Raw genomic sequence first — 20,000 nt, 5'->3', positions numbered from 1 at the left:
ACAGGTACCCCCTGTATATAGCCTCCACATTGACTATGTACCGTAATACCCTGTATATAGCCTCCACATTGACTCTGTACCGTAACACCCTGTATGTAGCCTCCACATTGACTCTGTACCGGTACCCCCTGTATATAGCCTCCACATTGACTCTGTATCAGTACCCCCTGTATATAGCCTCCACATTGACTCTGTATCAGTACCCCCTGTATATAGCCTCCACATTGACTCTGTACCGTAACACCCTGTATATAGCCTCCACATTGACTCTGTACCGGTACCCCCTGTATATAGTCTCCACATTGACTCTGTACCGGTACCCCCTGTATATAGCCTCCACATTGACTCTGTATCAGTACCCCCTGTATATAGCCTCCACATTGACTCTGTACCGTAACACCCTGTATATAGCCTCCACATTGACTCTGTACCGGTACCCCCTGTATATAGTCTCCACATTGACTCTGTACCGGTACCCCCTGTATATAGCCTCCACATTGACTCTGTACCGGTACCCCCTGTATATAGCCTCCACATTGACTCTGTACCGGTACCCCCTGTATATAGCCTCCACATTGACTCTGTACTGGTACCCCCTGTATATAGCCTCCACATTGACTCTGTACCGGTAGCCCCTGTATATAGTCTCCACATTGACTCTGTACCGGTACCCCCTGTATATAGCCTCCACATTGACTCTGTACCGGTACCCCTGTATATAGCCTCCACATTGACTCTGTACCGGTACCCCCTGTATATAGCCTCCACATTGACTCTGTACCGGTACCCCCTGTATATAGCCTCCACATTGACTCTGTACCGGTACCCCCTGTATATAGCTTCCACATTGACTCTGTACCGGTACCCCCTGTATATAACCTCCACATTGACTCTGTACCGGTCCCCCCTGTATATAGCCTCCACATTGACTCTGTACCAGTACCCCCTGTATATAGCCTCCACATTGACTCTGTACCGGTACCCCCTGTATATAACCTCCACATTGACTCTGTACCGGTCCCCCCTGTATATAGCCTCCACATTGACTCTGTACCGTAACACCCTGTATATAGCCTCCACATTGACTCTGTACCGTAACACCCTGTATATAACCTCCACATTGACTCTGTACCAGTACCCCCTGTATATAGCCTCCACATTGACTCTGTACCGCAATACCCTGTATATAGCCTCCACATTGACTCTGTACCGGTACCCCCTGTATATAGCCTCCACATTGACTCTGTACCATAACACCCTGTATATAGCCTCCACATTGACTCTGTACTGGTACCCCCTGTATATAGTCTCCACATTGACTCTGTACCGGTACCCCCTGTATATAGTCTCCACATTGACTCTGTACCGGTACCCCCTGTATATAGTCTCCACATTGACTCTGTACCGGTACCCCCTGTATATAGTCTCCACATTGACTCTGTACCGGTACCCCCTGTATATAGTCTCCACATTGACTCTGTACCGGTACCCCCTGTATATAGCCTCCACATAGACTCTGTACCGTAACACCCTGTATATAGCCTCCACATTGACTCTGTACCGGTACCCCCTGTATATAGCCTCCACATTGACTCTGTACCGTAACACCCTGTATATAGCCTCCACATTGACTCTGTATATAGCCTCCACATTGACTCTGTACCGGTACCCCCTGTATATTGCCTCCACATTGACTCTGCACCGTAACACCCTGTATAAAGCCTCGCTATTGTTATTGACTCTGTACCGTAATACCCTGTATATAGCCTCCACATTGACTCTGTACCGGTACCCCCTGTATATTGCCTCCACATTGACTCTGTACCGTAATACCCTGTATAAAGCCTCGCTATTGTTATTGACTCTGTACCGTAATACCCTGTATATAGCCTCCACATTGACTCTGTACCGGTACCCCCTGTATATTGCCTCCACATTGACTCTGTACCGTAATACCCTGTATATAGCCTCCACATTGACTCTGTACCGGTACCCCCTGTATATTGCCTCCACATTGACTCTGTACCGTAATACCCTGTATAAAGCCTCGCTATTGTTATTGACTCTGTACCGTAATACCCTGTATATAGCCTCCACATTGACTCTGTACCGGTACCCCCTGTATATTGCCTCCACATTGACTCTGCACCGTAACACCCTGTATAAAGCCTCGCTATTGTTATTGACTCTGTACCGTAATACCCTGTATATAGCCTCCACATTGACTCTGTACCGGTACCCCCTGTATATTGCCTCCACATTGACTCTGTACCGTAATACCCTGTATAAAGCCTCGCTATTGTTATTGACTCTGTACCGTAATACCCTGTATATAGCCTCCACATTGACTCTGTACCGGTACCCCCTGTATATAGCCTCCACATTGACTCTGTACCGGTACCCCCTGTATATAGCCTCCACATTGACTCTGTACCGTAATACCCTGTATATAGCCTCCACATTGACTCTGTACCGGTACCCCCTGTATATAGCCTCCACATTGACTCTGTACCGGTACCCCTGTATATTGCCTCCACATTGACTCTGTACCGTAATACCCTGTATATAGCCTCCACATTGACTCTGTACCGGTACCCCCTGTATATAGCCTCCACATTGACTCTGTACCGGTACCCCCTGTATATTGCCTCCACATTGACTCTGTACCGTAATACCCTGTATATAGCCTCCACATTGACTCTGTACCGTAATACCCTGTATATAGCCTCCACATTGACTCTGTACCGGTACCCCCTGTATATTGCCTCCACATTGACTCTGTACCGTAATACCCTGTATATAACCTCCACATTGACTCTGTACCGTAATTCCCTGTATATAACCTCCACATTGACTCTGTACCGTAATACCCTGTATATAGCCTCCACATTGACTCTGTACCGTAATACCCTGTATATAGCCTCCACATTGACTCTGTACCGGTACCCCCTGTATATAACCTCCACATTGACTCTGTACCGTAATACCCTGTATATAGCCTCCACATTGACTCTGTACCGTAATACCCTGTATATTGCCTCCACATTGACTCTGTACCGTAATACCCTGTATATAGCCTCCACATTGACTCTATACCGTAACACCCTGTATATAGCCTCCACATTGACTCTGTACCGTAATACCCTGTATATAGCCTCCACATTGACTCTGTACCGTAACACCCTGTATATAGCCTCCACATTGACTCTGTACCGGTACCCCCTGTATATAGCCTCCACATTGACTCTGTACCGTAATACCCTGTATAAAGCCTCGCTATTATTATTTGACTGCTGCTGTGTAATTGTTACTTTTATTTACACTTTTTTTTTCTTAAAGTATCGTTGGTTAAGGGCTTGTAAAGTCAGCATATTGTATTCGGCGCATGTGACAAATAACATTTGATTTGAACACGCGCACTAGGCTCGTTCAGAAGACAGGTTGTCGTTTTTAATGCCCTAAATATCAGGACCTGGCGGCCAAACGTTTGATTAAACAATCCATAGACTGAAACAAATAAATCAAATGACTTTTAATTAAGGAGAACAAATCTATATACAATCCTGAAATTAGCTATAAACGTCAATAGTAAAACAAAGCTTCAAACGATGTTACAGTGAACCCTGAATACAGAAAATGAACGGTGGATTCACGGAGTTTGACAAGTCAATGAGATGTAAAATATCTCTTCCTTAGTTGTTAATTTTTAGTCGAAATCTAAAGGCACAACCTAGATTCTTAGGTAGTTAAACATTTTATTACTCCAATTTCGTGAAATTTACTAACTGACACGTTTTTCATTTTCATCAACAACAACTTTATATTGAAGGAATGCGTTTGATTTGACGTCCTGCACATGCGCAGTTCGCCGCGAGACGACCATGAAATCCCGATAACCTGTTTCTACGCATGCGCTTAGCTAACCAACGTCGCCATGACATCGCTTACAAATTGTGACCGGGGATTTCTATTGGACAAGCAATTTTATGCCTTATCTTCATACGGAACTGTCTTTGCTGTACCTGTCAAGCGCCATCATTTTAATAGAAGAAGCAATGGAAGAGTTGCTGGCGTAGTGATATTCAGTGTCACTACTGGTTGTTGAACTCTGCACGCTTGGATCAAGTGGGATACATGCATTCTCTGGTCCATTTCATACTAATATACATTGTTAGCTAACTAATTACCCCCCCAGCGTTCAACAGAACATAGTGCAGAACATAATGCTTACATGGACAAACCACACCAGACCAGATGCTGACTGAGCAGGAATACACAACTAAACTCAAGTGATGATGTTCAGGGGGGCCTCTTGTGACTCTTTTACAAAAGACGTATCCTCTTGTATTATAATTTGAATACATTATAATGTCTTAACATTGGTGGTTGGTTTATCAGCTAAGTTGCCTAACCACACCAAGACCTGTGAATTGTTGTCTTATAGCTGCTCCCCTGTGTATCGTGGTTTATGTGCAAGATAATGCCGCTGTTTCCAAATATTTGTCCAGCTTGTTGTCAAGACTTGGTAGTCAGAGTATACGAGTCCAGTGAGCAACATGTAGCCAGCATTCTAGCTAGTCAGTTAGGCCAGCTAAATACCTTGATCGGTAGTTATCTGGCTGGCTAGCAACCCGTTATATAAATCTTATCGATATTTTTTTTTTTTTTAACTAAACATTGGTTTACGTGTTGCACCAGTTGTAATATTTTTTCCGCTTACCTTTGCCTTTTCCAGCGGGGTGAATCTCAAGTCATGCACAAAGGGGTTCCTAAATGGAGGCGCCAGTTCCTTCTTCCCATCTCCTTCCCCAGGACACCGTCTGATGGTCGGGAACCTCATCCTCAACGAACCCGGAGAGAGGAAGGAACCTGTAAATCAGGAAAAGCGACAGTAGCCAATTTGTTTTATGTTAAACGTTGTTTTGTTTTCGTGTTTGTGTCTAGCTAATTCCGGCACGGGTTATTATCTTCGTTCCCAAGAGGCTGGAGGATTAGCCAAGGATCATGTATTTGAAGTCGGGCGATAGCTTCCCTCGTACGCAGTACTGATGTTGGTACCTAGAATGCCAAACTGGAGTCCCCCTTCCTGGCTGCTTCTTCAGAACGCATGCGCCTAGTAGTCCAAATGGAAATCACTTTTACTTACTCAAGATAAACATACATAAAGATTTAGCAGACGCTTTTATCCAGTGCGACTTAATTAACACTAGTTAAGAGTCCATATATCTTCGTACTGGTCCCCCCGTGGGAATCGAACCCGTAACTCTGGCGTTGTAGGTGCCATACGCTACCAACTAAGCCACACGCGTTCTCACATCTTTGCTGTATTGATGACACGTTTATAAACTGTTAAATGTTTGCAGAGCTTATAAGACATTATAATAATGTGTGTGGTGTTTATATTTGTCCTGTTACACACAGTCTATAATATAAGTGGGTGGGTTTGCATTTTCGAACGTCCACTGAGACACTCGCAGCGAGGAGGGTCACAGCCAGGGTCCCAATTGTCGAGGCTACCTGCCGTGTCTATATTGGTTCGGAATTGTGTGATTCGTTATTATGGCGCGTGTCTATTTATTTCTAATGGAATAAATGCACTGGTGTTTCAGTCAGTCCTTGGTATTGATTGATCAGTCATTTGCACATAAAACGTATTGTCCAGTGCCGTATAACACGTGTTTTAAAACCAACACACTCCGTCTAAATCTAGTCTGTGACGTGGGACATTTATTCACTTGGGAATCATTTTTTAAATTGGATTTATTTCACCTTTATTTAACCAGGTAGACTAGTTGAGAACACCTTTATTTAACCAGGTAGACTAGTTGAGAACACCTTTATTTAACCAGGTAGGCAAGTTGAGAACACCTTTATTTAACCAGGTAGACAAGTTGAGAACACCTTTATTTAACCAGGTAGACTAGTTGAGAACACCTTTATTTAACCAGGTAGACTAGTTGAGAACACCTTTATTTAACCAGGTAGACAAGTTGAGAACACCTTTATTTAACCAGGTAGACTAGTTGAGAACACCTTTATTTAACCAGGTAGGCAAGTTGAGAACACCTTTATTTAACCAGGTAGGCAAGTTGAGAACAAGTTCTCATTTACAATTGCGACCTGGCCAAGATAAAGCAAAGCAGTTCGACACATACAACGACACAGAGTTTCACATGGAATAAAACAAACATACAGTCAATAATACAGTATAAACAAGTCTATATACGATGTGAGCAAATGAGGTGAGATAAGGGAGGTAAAGGCAAAAAAAGGCCATGGTGGCAAAGTAAATACAATATAGCAAGTAAAACACTGGAATGGTAGATTTGCAGTGGAATAATGTGCAAAGTAGAAATAAAAATAATGGGGTGCAAAGGAGCAAAATAAATTAATGAATTAAATACAGTAGGGAAAGAGGTAGTTGTTTGGGCTAAATTATAGGTGGGCTATGTACATGTGCAGTAATCTGTGAGCTGCTCTGACAGTTGGTGCTTAAAGCTAGTGAGGGAGATAAAATCAAACATGCTACTAATCGAATAATCTAAGAGCTGAATGTATCAGTATTGCAGATTTTTTTGTTGTTGCTCAGGATGCAATTTATGCAAATCATGAAGCATTGTAGCAGGCAAATGATTTTCTCTCTAACAGTAGAAGAGATGGGAAACCTGTCCTTTTGGTTTTGCTGCTATGGCAACAGGTGACTTTCTTTCTCATTGACCCTCTTTCTTCTCCAGACGGCTAATGCAGTAGCATCAGTACAGTGTGTTTTTGCATGCTGTAGGCCTACATAGCAAATGCACAATGATTAAGCATCAGTACTGATTTAAAGGCCCAGTGCTGTCAAAAACGTCATATTCCTGTGTTTTTATATACGCCGCATGTAGAATATATGAAGACACCTGCTAACATGGACTGGCCAGGTGATCCAGAGACTGACCAGGGGATCCAGGGACTGACCAGGTGATCCAGAGACTGGCCAGGTGATCCAGGGACTGACCAGGTGATCCAGAGACTGACCAGGGGATCCAGGGACTGACCAGGTGATCCAGAGACTGGCCAGGTGATCCAGGGACTGACCAGGTGATCCAGAGACTGGCCAGGTGATCCAGGGACTGACCAGGTGATCCAGAGACTGGCCAGGTGATCCAGAGACTGACCAGGTGATCCAGGGACTGACCAGGTGATCCAGGGACTGACCAGGTGATCCAGAGACTGACCAGGTGATCCAGAGACTGGCCAGGTGATCCAGAGACTGACCAGGTGATCCAGAGACTGACCAGGGGATCCAGGGACTGACCAGGTGATCCAGGGACTGACCAGGTGATCCAGAGACTGACCTGGTGATCCAGGGACTGACCAGGTGATCCAGGGACTGACCTGGTGATAATGCCCACTTAGTGTAAGACCTGCCCACTTAGTGTTAGACCTGCCTACTTAGTGTTAGACCTGCCCACTTAGTGTAAGACCTGCCCACTTAGTGTTAGACCTGCCCACTTAGTGTTAGACCTGCCCACTTAGTGTTAGACCTGCCCACTTAGTGTAACACCTGCCCACTTAGTGTTAGACCTGCCCACTTAGTGTTAGACCTGCCCACTTAGTGTAAGACCTGCCCACTTAGTGTAAGACCTGCCCACTTAGTGTAAGACCTGCCCACTTAGTGTTAGACCTGCCCACTTAGTGTTAGACCTGCCCACTTAGTGTAACACCTGCCCACTTAGTGTTAGACCTGCCCACTTAGTGTTAGACCTGCCCACTTAGTGTTAGACCTGCCCACTTAGTGTAACACCTGCCCACTTAGTGTTAGACCTGCCCACTTAGTGTTAGACCTGCCCACTTAGTGTAACACCTGCCCACTTAGTGTTAGACCTGCCCACTTAGTGTTAGACCTGCCCACTTAGTGTAAGACCTGCCCACTTAGTGTAAGACCTGCCCACTTAGTGTAAGACCTGCCCACTTAGTGTTAGACCTGCCCACTTAGTGTTAGACCTGCCCACTTAGTGTAAGACCTGCCCACTTAGTGTAACACCTGCCCACTTAGTGTAACACCTGCCCACTTAGTGTAAGACCTGCCCACTTAGTGTTAGACCTGCCCACTTAGTGTTAGACCTGCCCACTTAGTGTAACACCTGCCCACTTAGTGTAACACCTGCCCACTTAGTGTAAGACCTGCCCACTTAGTGTTAGACCTGCCTACTTAGTGTTAGACCTGCCCACTTAGTGTTAGACCTGCCTACTTAGTGTTAGACCTGCCCACTTAGTGTTAGACCTGCCCACTTAGTGTTAGACCTGCCCACTTAGTGTAAGACCTGCCCACTTAGTGTTAGACCTGCCCACTTAGTGTTAGACCTGCCCACTTAGTGTTAGACCTGCCCACTTAGTGTAAGAACTGTTTGAAAAGCCCCCCCCCCCACTCAGACCACACCCAGACAGTCCTAGATATGTTCTTGTTTTAAGAAATTGCTCTTCGCTAAGAAGTAATTGTTGTATCTTTTTGACCATTTTAATTTGTAAACAATCACAGTAAGGTACTTTTTGGTTTTTACCCAGAAATGATTTGATATTGAGATAAAAAAAAACAACATCTGCATTGGATCTTTAAGTCTTGGGTTGATTCCCAAATCGCACCCTATCTCCTACATAGTGCACTACTTTGGTCCAGGACTGATAGTGCACTACTTTGGTCCAGGACTGATAGTGCACTACTTTGGTCCAGGACTGATAGTGCACTACTTTGGTCCAGGACTGATAGTGCACTACTTTGGTCCAGGGCTGATAGTGCACTACTTTGGTCCAGGGCTGATAGTGCACTACTTTGGTCCAGGGCTGATAGTGCACTACTTTGGTCCAGGACTGATAGTGCACTACTTTGGTCCAGGACTGATAGTGCACTACTTTGGTCCAGGACTGATAGTGCACTACTTTGGTCCAGGACTGATAGTGCACTACTTTGGTCCAGGACTGATAGTGCACTATTTTGGTCCGGGGCCCTAGGGGATAGGGTGCCATTTGGGACTGGATCCCACCAGCAAGCTACCCTTTCATTAGATGGTGATGAAGATAACCATTGAAGAACTTAGCCTTACTCACAAGGCAATCCTTCTAAAAATTATGGTTGGATTAGTTTACTGTTCCTTTGGAAAAACAGATGTTATTTAAAAAATGTTGAATGTGTTCGTTTTGATACTCAAATTAAATGAATTAGTATTAAACTTTCAACAGGTTAGATGCACCTTAGAATCCAAGGAAGAAGGAAGGAATCCCATGTCTATTATTACTGCAGTTTAGACGTTGACTTCCTGCTTAAGACAGTGGGAGACACGGAGTTAGTGAGGTTTTATTTTGGGATGGACAGAATCAATAGAGAACAGCCTCAGGTCTGAAGAGACCAGTGCTTCAGATGGTTGCCTGGCTCTGTGTGTGTGTGTGTGTGTGTGTGTGTGTGTGTGTGTGTGTGTGTGTGTGTGTGTGTGTGTGTGTGTGTATATGTGTGTCTGTGTGTGTGTATATATGTGTGTGTGTGTGTGTGTATATATGTGTGTGTGTGTGTGTGTGTGTTGAAGTTGCACCACTACTCTATAAGCTGACAACTGGTCCTACAGCTGTTGTATTGAAAGGATGACGTGAAACACCAGACCTGTGAAATGAGTTACCATGACAATTAGACTACACTGGCGTACAGAGTTAAAGATATTTAGAGAGAGTAGGAGGATCTGTTCATTGTAATATGGTACAGTTCAAGAATGACATAATAATCATTTGGATAGTTTGGTGTAGTATTTGGTAGGCGTATATTATTACTGAACAATTTCATTTTGTTTTTACTGAGTTACGGTTCATATAAGGAAATCGGTCCATTTAAATCAATTCATTAGGCTCTAATCTATTGATTTCACTTTACTGGGCAGGGTCACAGCCATTTTTTAAAATCTTTATTTAACAAGGCAAGTCAGTTAAGAACAAATTCTTATTTACAATGACAGTCTAGGAACAGTGGCTGAACTGCCTGTTCAGGGGCAGAATGACAGATTTGTACCTTGTCAGCTCGGGGGTTTGAACTTGCAACCTTGCGGTTACTAGTCCAACGCCTAACCACTAGGCTACCCTGCCGCCCCCATGGGTGGGCCTGGGAGGGTATAGGTCCACCCACTTGGGAGCCAGGCCCAGCCAATCTGAATGAAGTTTTTCTCCACAAAAGGGATTTATTACAGACAGAAATACTCCTCAGTTTCATCAGCTGTGCTGGTGGCTGGTCTCAAACAAATCCGCAATTGAAGAAGCTGGATGTGGAGATCATGGGCTGGCGTAGTTACACATGGTCTGTGGTTGTGAGGCCGGTTGAACGTACTGTCAATTTCTCTAAGACAACGTTGGAGGCGGCTTATGGTAGAGATATGAACATTCAATTATCTGGCAATAGCACTGGTGGACATTCCTGCAGTCAGCATGCCAATTTCACACTCCTTTAAAACTTGAGACATCTGTGGCTTTGTGTTGTGTGACAAAACTGCACATTATAGAGTGGCCTATTATTGTCCCCAGGGACAAGGTGCACCTATGTAATGATCATGCTATTTAATCAACTTCTTGATATGCCACACCTGTCAGGTGGATGGATTATCTTGGCAAAGGAGAAATGCTCACTAACAGGGATGTAAACCAATTTGTGCACAAAATTTGGGAGAAAAATATATTTTTGTGCAGTATGGAACATTTTGGGAATATTTTACGTCAGGTCATGAAACATGGGACCAACACTTTACATGTTGCGTTTATATTTTTGTTCAGTATAGTTGGACTCAGTGTCTTTGAATGGTGCAGAACCCCCCTCCCCCAAAAAACCTGGCATGTTATTTTCTTAGTATTTCATACTCACTGATCTCAATCCATGCATTTTTTCTTTGAGTTTTTAAAAAGCAGTGTTCAAATCTATTTTTATATTACCCATCAGCCTGTGGGTCAAGTGCACACCACTATACAAGTGGTGTGCATTTAGAATGACTTCTCGAACGATCTAGAATATAGAAGAACAAACTCAACTCAATGCTGCCATCTCGTGGTACGTTTCATAAACTGCAAAAAATAGGCTCGTGTCTGTAATTTGGCAGCTTTTGAGGTTGATAGTCCTTTATAGCTGTTCTGGGTTGTTTGAGTGGTAGTTGTTTTGGGTTGTTTGAGTGGTAGTTGTTTTGGGTTGTTTGAGTGGTAGTTGTTTTGGGTAGTTTGAGAGGTAGTTGTTTTGGGTAGTTTGTGGTAGTTGTTTTGGGTAGTTTGAGAGGTAGTTGTTTTGTTTTGAGAGGTAGGTAGTTGTTTTTTGGGTAGTTTGTAGTAGTTGTTTTTGTTTTAGCAGCAGTTTGAGTTGGTTGTAGTAGCTGTTTTGGGTTGGTTGTGGTAGTTATGTTGTGGTTGTATAGAGCAGCAAGCTTTGTATGAGGACCTGATGAAGCCTGAGTCAAGAGGCCTAAAACCCCATGTACCTTTATTGAAGAGGCCCAAGTTAAGAGGCCTAAAATCCATACCTTTAAGTAAAGAGGCCTACATTTTTATGTTTTATTTTTATTTAACTAGGCAAGTCAGTTAAGAACAAATTCTTATCTACAATGACGATCTACAAAAAGGCAAAAGGTCTCCTGTGGGGACGGGGCTATAAATACATTTAATAGAAATATAGGACAAAGCAAACATCACGACAAGAGACAACACAACACTACATAAAAGAGAGACCTAAGACAACAACATAGCAAGGCAGCAACACAACATGACAACATGGTAGCAACATAACATAGCAACAACATGGTAGCAACACAACATGACAACCCAGCATGGTAGCAACACAACATGACAACCCAGCATGGTAGCAACACAACATGACAACCCAGCATGGTAGCAACACAACATGACAACAACATGGTAGCAACACAACATGACAACAAAATGATAGCAACACAACATGGTAGCAACACAACAGACAACAACATGGTAGCAACACAACATGGTAGACAAGATGGCAGCAGCACAACATGGTAGCAACACAACATGACAAAGCATGGTAGCAACACAACATGACAACAACATGGTAGCAACATAACATGACAACCCAGCATGGTAGCAACATGACAACCCAGCATGGTAGCAACACAACACCCAGCATGGTAGCAACACAACATGACAACAACATGGTAGCAACACAACATGACAACAAAATGATAGCAACACAACATGGTAGCAACACAACATGACAACAACATGGTAGCAACACAACATGGTAGCAACACAACATGGCAGCAGCACAACATGGTAGCAACACAACATGACAACCCAGCATGGTAGCAACACAACATGACAACAACATGGTAGCAACATAACATGACAACAACATGGTAGCAACACAACATGACAACCCAGCATGGTAGCAACACAACATGACAACCCAGCATGGTAGCAACACAACATGACAACAACATGGTAGCAACACAACATGACAACAAAATGATAGCAACACAACATGGTAGCAACACAACATGACAACAACATGGTAGCAACACAACATGGTAGCAACACAACATGGCAGCAGCACAACATGATAGCAACACAACATGACAACCCAGCATGGTAGCAACACAACATGACAACAACATGGTAGCAACATAACATGACAACAACATGGTAGCAACACAACATGACAACCCAGCATGGTAGCAACACAACATGTCGCCAACATGGTAGCAACACAACATGGTAGCAGCACAACATGACAACAACATGGTAGCAACACAACATGGTAGCAGCACAACATGGTAGCAACACAACATGGTACAAACATCATTGGGCACAGAAAACAGCACAAAGGGCCAGAAGGTAGAGACATCAATACATCACAGACAACAGCTTAAAGGGCCAGAAGGTAGAGACATCAATACATCACAGACAACAGCACAAAGGGCCAGAAGGTAGAGACATCAATACATCACAGACAACAGCACAAAGGGCCAGAAGGTAGAGACATCAAAACATCACAGACAACAGCACAAAGGGCCAGAAGGTAGAGACAACAATACATCACAGACAACAGCACAGAAGGTAGAGACATCAATACATCACAGACAACAGCACAAAGGGCCAGAAGGTAGAGACATCAATACATCACAGACAACAGCACAAAGGGCCAGAAGGTAGAGACATCAATACATCACAGACAACAGCACAAAGGGCCAGAAGGTAGAGACATCAATACATCACAGACAACAGCACAAAGGGCCAGAAGGTAGAGACAACAATACATCACAGACAACAGCACAAAGGGCCAGAAGGTAGAGACAACAATACATCACGCAAAGCAGCCAAACGGTCAGTAAGAGTGTCCATGATTGAGTCTTTGAATGAAGAGATTGAGATAAAACTGTCCAGTTTGAGTGTTTGTTGCAGCTCATTCTAGTCGCTAGCTAGCTAAAGCCCATACCTTTAGTGAAGAGGCCTAAACCCATACCTTTAGTGAAGAGGCCTAAACCCATACCTTTAGTGAAGAGGCCTAAACCCATACCTTTAGTGAAGAGGCCTAAGCCCATACCTTTAGTGAAGAGGCCTAAGCCCATACCTTTAGTGAAGAGGCCTAAGCCCATACCTTTAGTGAAGAGGCCTAAACCCCATACCTTTAGTGAAGAGGCCTAAACCCCATACCTTTAGTGAAGAGGCCTAAGCCCATACCTTTAGTGAAGAGGCCTAAGCCCATATCGTTAGTGAAGAGGCCTAAGCCCATAGCTTTAGTGAAGAGGCCTAAGCCCATAGCTTTAGTGAAGAGGCCTAAGCCCATACCGTTAGTGAAGAGGCCTAAGCCCATACCGTTAGTGAAGAGGCCTAAGCCCATAGCTTTAGTGAAGAGGCCTAAGCCCATAGCTTTAGTGAAGAGGCCTAAGCCCATAGCTTTAGTGAAGAGGCCTAAGCCCATACCTTTAGTGAAGAGGCCTAAACCCATACCGTTAGTGAAGAGGCCTAAAGCCCATACCTTTAGTGAAGGGGCCTAAAACCCATACCTTTAGTGAAGGGGCCTAAACCCCATACCTGTAGTGAAGAGGCCTAAACCCCATACCTGTAGTGAAGAGGCCTAAACCCCATACCTTTAGTGAAGAGGCCTAAACCCCATACCTTTAGTGAAGAGGCCTAAACCCCATATCTTTAGTGAAGGGGCCTAAAACCCATACCTTAAAAGGCCCAAGTTAAGAGGCCTAAGCCCATACCTTTAGTGAAGAGGCCCAAGTTAAGAGGCCTAAGCCCATACCTTTAGTGAAGGGGCCTAAAACCCATACCTTAAGAGGCCCAAGCCCATACCTTTAGTGAAGAGGCCCAAGTTAAGAGGCCTAAGCCCAGACCTTTAGTGAAGAGGCCCAAGTTAAGAGGCCTAAGCCCAGACCTTTAGTGAAGAGGCCCAAGTTAAGAGGCCTAAACCCCATACCTTTTCAACTCCAATCAAACTACATAGGTTTGCAACCAGGAGTCAGCCACAGAAATGTCACACCCTGATCAGTTTCACCTGTCCTTGTTATTATACCCTACTGTACTGTATAGTTCTCTTCTGTGCGGAGCTGTCCAAACTTGTGAAACATAGATGTCTATGATTGGTTCAGATTTGGTCTGGCCAGGGTTGACTGACCAAATTTCAACGTCCATGGACGTACAGTGTTGGTCGGTGCTCAGTGGGTGAGGATGCTTGTAACAGTAAATGGAAAGAGGGTAGGTGGTAGGTGTCATGGTAGGTGTCGTGGTAGGTGTCGTGGTAGGTGTCATGGTAGGTGTCGTGGTAGGTGTCATGGTAGGTGTCGTGGTAGGTGTCGTGGTAGGTGTCGTGGTAGGTGTCGTGGTAGGTGTCGTGGTAGGTGTCATGGTAGGTGTCATGGTAGGTGTCATGGTAGGTGTCTAGGTAGGTGTCATGGTAGGTGTCGTGGTAGGTGTCATGGTAGGTGTCGTGGTAGGTGTCGTGGTAGGTGTCAGTAAGAGCTGGGAGAGCTGACATTAACTGGAGGGAGAGAAAACAAACACCATTGTAAATACAATTTATGCTTATTTATTTTCCCTTTTGTACATGGTTACAACACTGTATACAGTATATACATAATATGACATTTGTAATGTCTTTGTTCTTTTGGAACTTATGTGAGTGTAATGTTTACTGTTCATGTTTGTCTATTTCACTTTTGTATATTATCTACTTCACTTGCTTTGGCAATGTTAAAACATGTTTCCCATGACAATAAAGCCCTTGAATTGAATTGAGAAGAGAGAGAGAGAAGAGAAAGAGAGAGAACAGAGAGATGAGACAGAGAGAAGAGAGAGAAGAGAGAGCGAGGTTGTCCTGGGCCCAGTTTCCCAAAAGAATCTGATGGCATCTTAAGGCTATAGTTCTAAGGATGAGCCATGGTTATGCTTTTGGGAAACAAAAGTTGTCATCTCTCCACAAGAGATTAGGGGAACTGTTTTCAAAGTCTTGCTTTGACCACCAGATGACCTGAAGAGAGAAAACAGTTATTAGCTGAACATAACAGCCAGTGGAAGAGAGGACAGTAACAGGAGACACTATGAGCTGAACATAACAGGAGACACTATGAGCTGAACATAACAGTCAGTAGAAGGGAGGACAGTAACAGGAGACACTATGAGCTGAACATAACAGTCAGTAGAAGGGAGGACAGTAACAGGAGACACTATGAGCTGAACATAACAGTCAGTAGAAGGGAGGACAGTAACAGGAGACACTATGAGCTGAACATAACAGTCAGTGGAAGGGAGGACAGTAACAGGAGACACTATGAGCTGAACATAACAGTCAGTAGAAGAGAGGACAGTAACAGGAGACACTATGAGCTGAACATAACAGTCAGTAGAAGAGAGGACAGTAACAGGAGACACTATGAGCTGAACATAACAGGAGACACTATGAGCTGAACATAACAGTCAGTAGAAGGGAGGACAGTAACAGGAGACACTATGAGCTGAAGTCAGTAGAAGGGAGGACAGTAACAGGAGACACTATGAGCTGAACATAACAGTCAGTAGAGGGACAGTAACAGGAGACACTATGAGCTGAACATAACAGTCAGTAGAAGGGAGGACAGTAACAGGAGACACTATGAGCTGAACATAACAGTCAGTGGAAGGGAGGACAGTAACAGGAGACACTATGAGCTGAACATAACAGTCAGTAGAAGAGAGGACAGTAACAGGAGACACTATGAGCTGAACATAACAGTCAGTAGAAGAGAGGACAGTAACAGGAGACACTATGAGCTGAACATAACAGGAGACACTATGAGCTGAACATAACAGTCAGTAGAAGGAGGACAGTAACAGGAGACACTATGAGCTGAACATAACAGTCAGTGGAAGAGAGGACAGTAACAGGAGACACTATGAGCTGAACATAACAGTCAGTAGAAGGGAGGACAGTAACAGGAGACACTATGAGCTGAACATAACAGTCAGTAGAAGGGAGGACAGTAACAGGAGACACTATGAGCTGAACATAACAGTCAGTAGAAGGGAGGACAGTAACAGGAGACACTATGAGCTGAACATAACAGTCAGTGGAAGAGAGGACAGTAACAGGAGACACTATGAGCTGAACATAACAGTCAGTAGAAGAGAGGACAGTAACAGGAGACACTATGAGCTGAACATAACAGTCAGTGGAAGAGAGGACAGTAACAGGAGACACTATGAGCTGAACATAACAGTCAGTAGAAGAGAGGACAGTAACAGGAGACACTATGAGCTGAACATAACAGTCAGTAGAAGGGAGGACAGTAACAGGAGACACTATGAGCTGAACATAACAGTCAGTAGAAGGGAGGACAGTAACAGGAGACACTATGAGCTGAACATAACAGTCAGTAGAAGAGAGGACAGTAACAGGAGACACTATGAGCTGAACATAACAGTCAGTAGAAGGGAGGACAGTAACAGGAGACACTATGAGCTGAACATAACAGTCAGTAGAAGAGAGGACAGTAACAGGAGACACTATGAGCTGAACATAACAGTCAGTGGAAGGGAGGACAGTAACAGGAGACACTATGAGCTGAACATAACAGTCAGTAGAAGAGAGGACAGTAACAGGAGACACTATGAGCTGAACATAACAGTCAGTGGAAGAGAGGACAGTAACAGGAGACACTATGAGCTGAACATAACAGTATGTCAGTGGAAGAGAGGACAGTAACAGGAGACACTATGAGCTGAACATAACAGGAGACACTATGAGCTGAACATAACAGTCAGTAGAAGAGAGGACAGTAACAGGAGACACTATGAGCTGAACATAACAGTCAGTAGAAGAGAGGACAGTAACAGGAGACACTATGAGCTGAACATAACAGTCAGTGGAAGAGAGGACAGTAACAGGAGACACTATGAGCTGAACATAACAGGAGACACTATGAGCTGAACATAACAGTCAGTAGAAGGGAGGACAGTAACAGGAGACACTATGAGCTGAACATAACAGTCAGTAGAAGGGAGGACAGTAACAGGAGACACTATGAGCTGAACATAACAGTCAGTAGAAGGGAGGACAGTAACAGGAGACACTATGAGCTGAACATAACAGTCAGTAGAAGGGAGGACAGTAACAGGAGACACTATGAGCTGAACATAACAGTCAGTGGAAGGGAGGACAGTAACAGGAGACACTATGAGCTGAACATAACAGTCAGTAGAAAGAGGACAGTAACAGGAGACACTATGAGCTGAACATAACAGTCAGTAGAAAGAGAGGACAGTAACAGGAGACACTATGAGCTGAACATAACAGGAGACACTATGAGCTGAACATAACAGTCAGTAGAAGGGAGGACAGTAACAGGAGACACTATGAGCTGAACATAACAGTCAGTAGAAGGGAGAACAGTAACAGGAGACACTATGAGCTGAACATAACAGTCAGTGGAAGGGAGGACAGTAACAGGAGACACTATGAGCTGAACATAACAGTCAGTAGAAGAGGACAGTAACAGGAGACACTATGAGCTGAACAAACATAACAGTCAGTAGAAGAGAGGACAGTAACAGGAGACACTATGAGCTGAACATAACAGGAGACACTATGAGCTGAACATAACAGTCAGTAGAAGGGAGGACAGTAACAGGAGACACTATGAGCTGAACATAACAGTCAGTAGAAGGGAGGACAGTAACAGGAGACACTATGAGCTGAACATAACAGTCAGTAGAAGGGAGGACAGTAACAGGAGACACTATGAGCTGAACATAACAGTCAGTAGAAGGGAGGACAGTAACAGGAGACACTATGGCTGAACATAACAGTCAGTGGAAGAGAGGACAGTAACAGGAGACACTATGAGCTGAACATAACAGTCAGTAGAAGAGAGGACAGTAACAGGAGACACTATGAGCTGAACATAACAGTCAGTAGAAGGGAGGACAGTAACAGGAGACACTATGAGCTGAACATAACAGTCAGTAGAAGGGAGGACAGTAACAGGAGACACTATGAGCTGAACATAACAGTCAGTAGAAGAGAGGACAGTAACAGGAGACACTATGAGCTGAACATAACAGTCAGTAGAAGGGAGGACAGTAACAGGAGACACTATGAGCTGAACATAACAGTCAGTAGAAGAGAGGACAGTAACAGGAGACACTATGAGCTGAACATAACAGTCAGTGGAAGGGAGGACAGTAACAGGAGACACTATGAGCTGAACATAACAGTATGTCAGTGGAAGAGAGGACAGTAACAGGAGACACTATGAGCTGAACATAACAGGAGACACTATGAGCTGAACATAACAGTCAGTAGAAGAGAGGACAGTAACAGGAGACACTATGAGCTGAACATAACAGTCAGTAGAAGGGAGGACAGTAACAGGAGACACTATGAGCTGAACATAACAGTCAGTGGAAGGGAGGACAGTAACAGGAGACACTATGAGCTGAACATAACAGTCAGTAGAAGAGAGGACAGTAACAGGAGACACTATGAGCTGAACATAACAGTCAGTGGAAGAGAGGACAGTAACAGGAGACACTATGAGCTGAACATAACAGGAGACACTATGAGCTGAACATAACAGTCAATAGAAGGGAGGACAGTAAACAGGAGACACTATGAGCTGAACATAACAGTCAGTAGAAGGGAGGACAGTAACAGGAGACACTATGAGCTGAACATAACAGTCAGTAGAAGGGAGGACAGTAACAGGAGACACTATGAGCTGAACATAACAGTCAGTAGAAGGGAGGACAGTAACAGGAGACACTATGAGCTGAACATAACAGTCAGTGGAAGGGGACAGTAACAGGAGACACTATGGGCATAAATAACAGTCAGTAGAAGAGAGGACAGTAACAGGAGACACTATGAGCTGAACATAACAGTCAGTAGAAGAGAGGACAGTAACAGGAGACACTATGAGCTGAACATAACAGGAGACACTATGAGCTGAACATAACAGTCAGTAGAAGGAGGACAGTAACAGGAGACACTATGAGCTGAACATAACAGTCAGTAGAAGGAGAACAGTAACAGGAGACACTATGGGCTGAACATAACAGTCAGTAGAAGGGAGGACAGTAACAGGAGACACTATGAGCTGAACATAACAGTCAGTAGAAGGGAGGACAGTAACAGGAGACACTATGAGCTGAACATAACAGTCAGTAGAAGAGAGGACAGTAACAGGAGACACTATGAGCTGAACATAACAGTCAGTAGAAGGGAGGACAGTAACAGGAGACACTATGAGCTGAACATAACAGTCAGTAGAAGAGAGGACAGTAACAGGAGACACTATGAGCTGAACATAACAGTATGTCAGTGGAAGAGAGGACAGTAACAGGAGACACTATGAGCTGAACATAACAGGAGACACTATGAGCTGAACATAACAGTCAGTAGAAGAGAGGACAGTAACAGGGAGACACTATGAGCTGGAACATAACAGTCAGTAGAAGGGAGGACAGTAACAGGAGACACTATGAGCTGAACATAACAG

General features: G+C 44.1%; 2 protein-coding genes across 2 annotated transcripts in view; one reads left to right on the top strand and one right to left on the bottom strand.

Annotated features, from left to right (window-relative positions):
* The window catches only part of LOC115118989 (lysophosphatidylcholine acyltransferase 1-like), a 113,273-nt gene extending 108,085 nt beyond the window's left edge, over positions 1-5,188 (bottom strand). The window contains 1 exon segment of the mRNA XM_065027306.1: positions 4,721-5,188. Within this exon segment, the coding sequence (XP_064883378.1) occupies positions 4,721-4,840 (120 nt within the window). The 5' untranslated portion in view covers positions 4,841-5,188.
* LOC135575108 (doublecortin domain-containing protein 2-like) overlaps positions 1-20,000 on the top strand; it is a 492,912-nt gene that overhangs the window by 247,206 nt on the left and 225,706 nt on the right. The gene's annotated exons all lie outside the window — the stretch shown is intronic.

Source organism: Oncorhynchus nerka, linkage group LG14 (genome assembly GCF_034236695.1).
Source record: "Oncorhynchus nerka isolate Pitt River linkage group LG14, Oner_Uvic_2.0, whole genome shotgun sequence".
NCBI lineage: Eukaryota > Metazoa > Chordata > Actinopteri > Salmoniformes > Salmonidae > Oncorhynchus > Oncorhynchus nerka.
The sequence above is the reverse complement of the archived record's forward strand: the minus strand, read 5'-3'. Positions and strand labels throughout refer to the sequence as shown.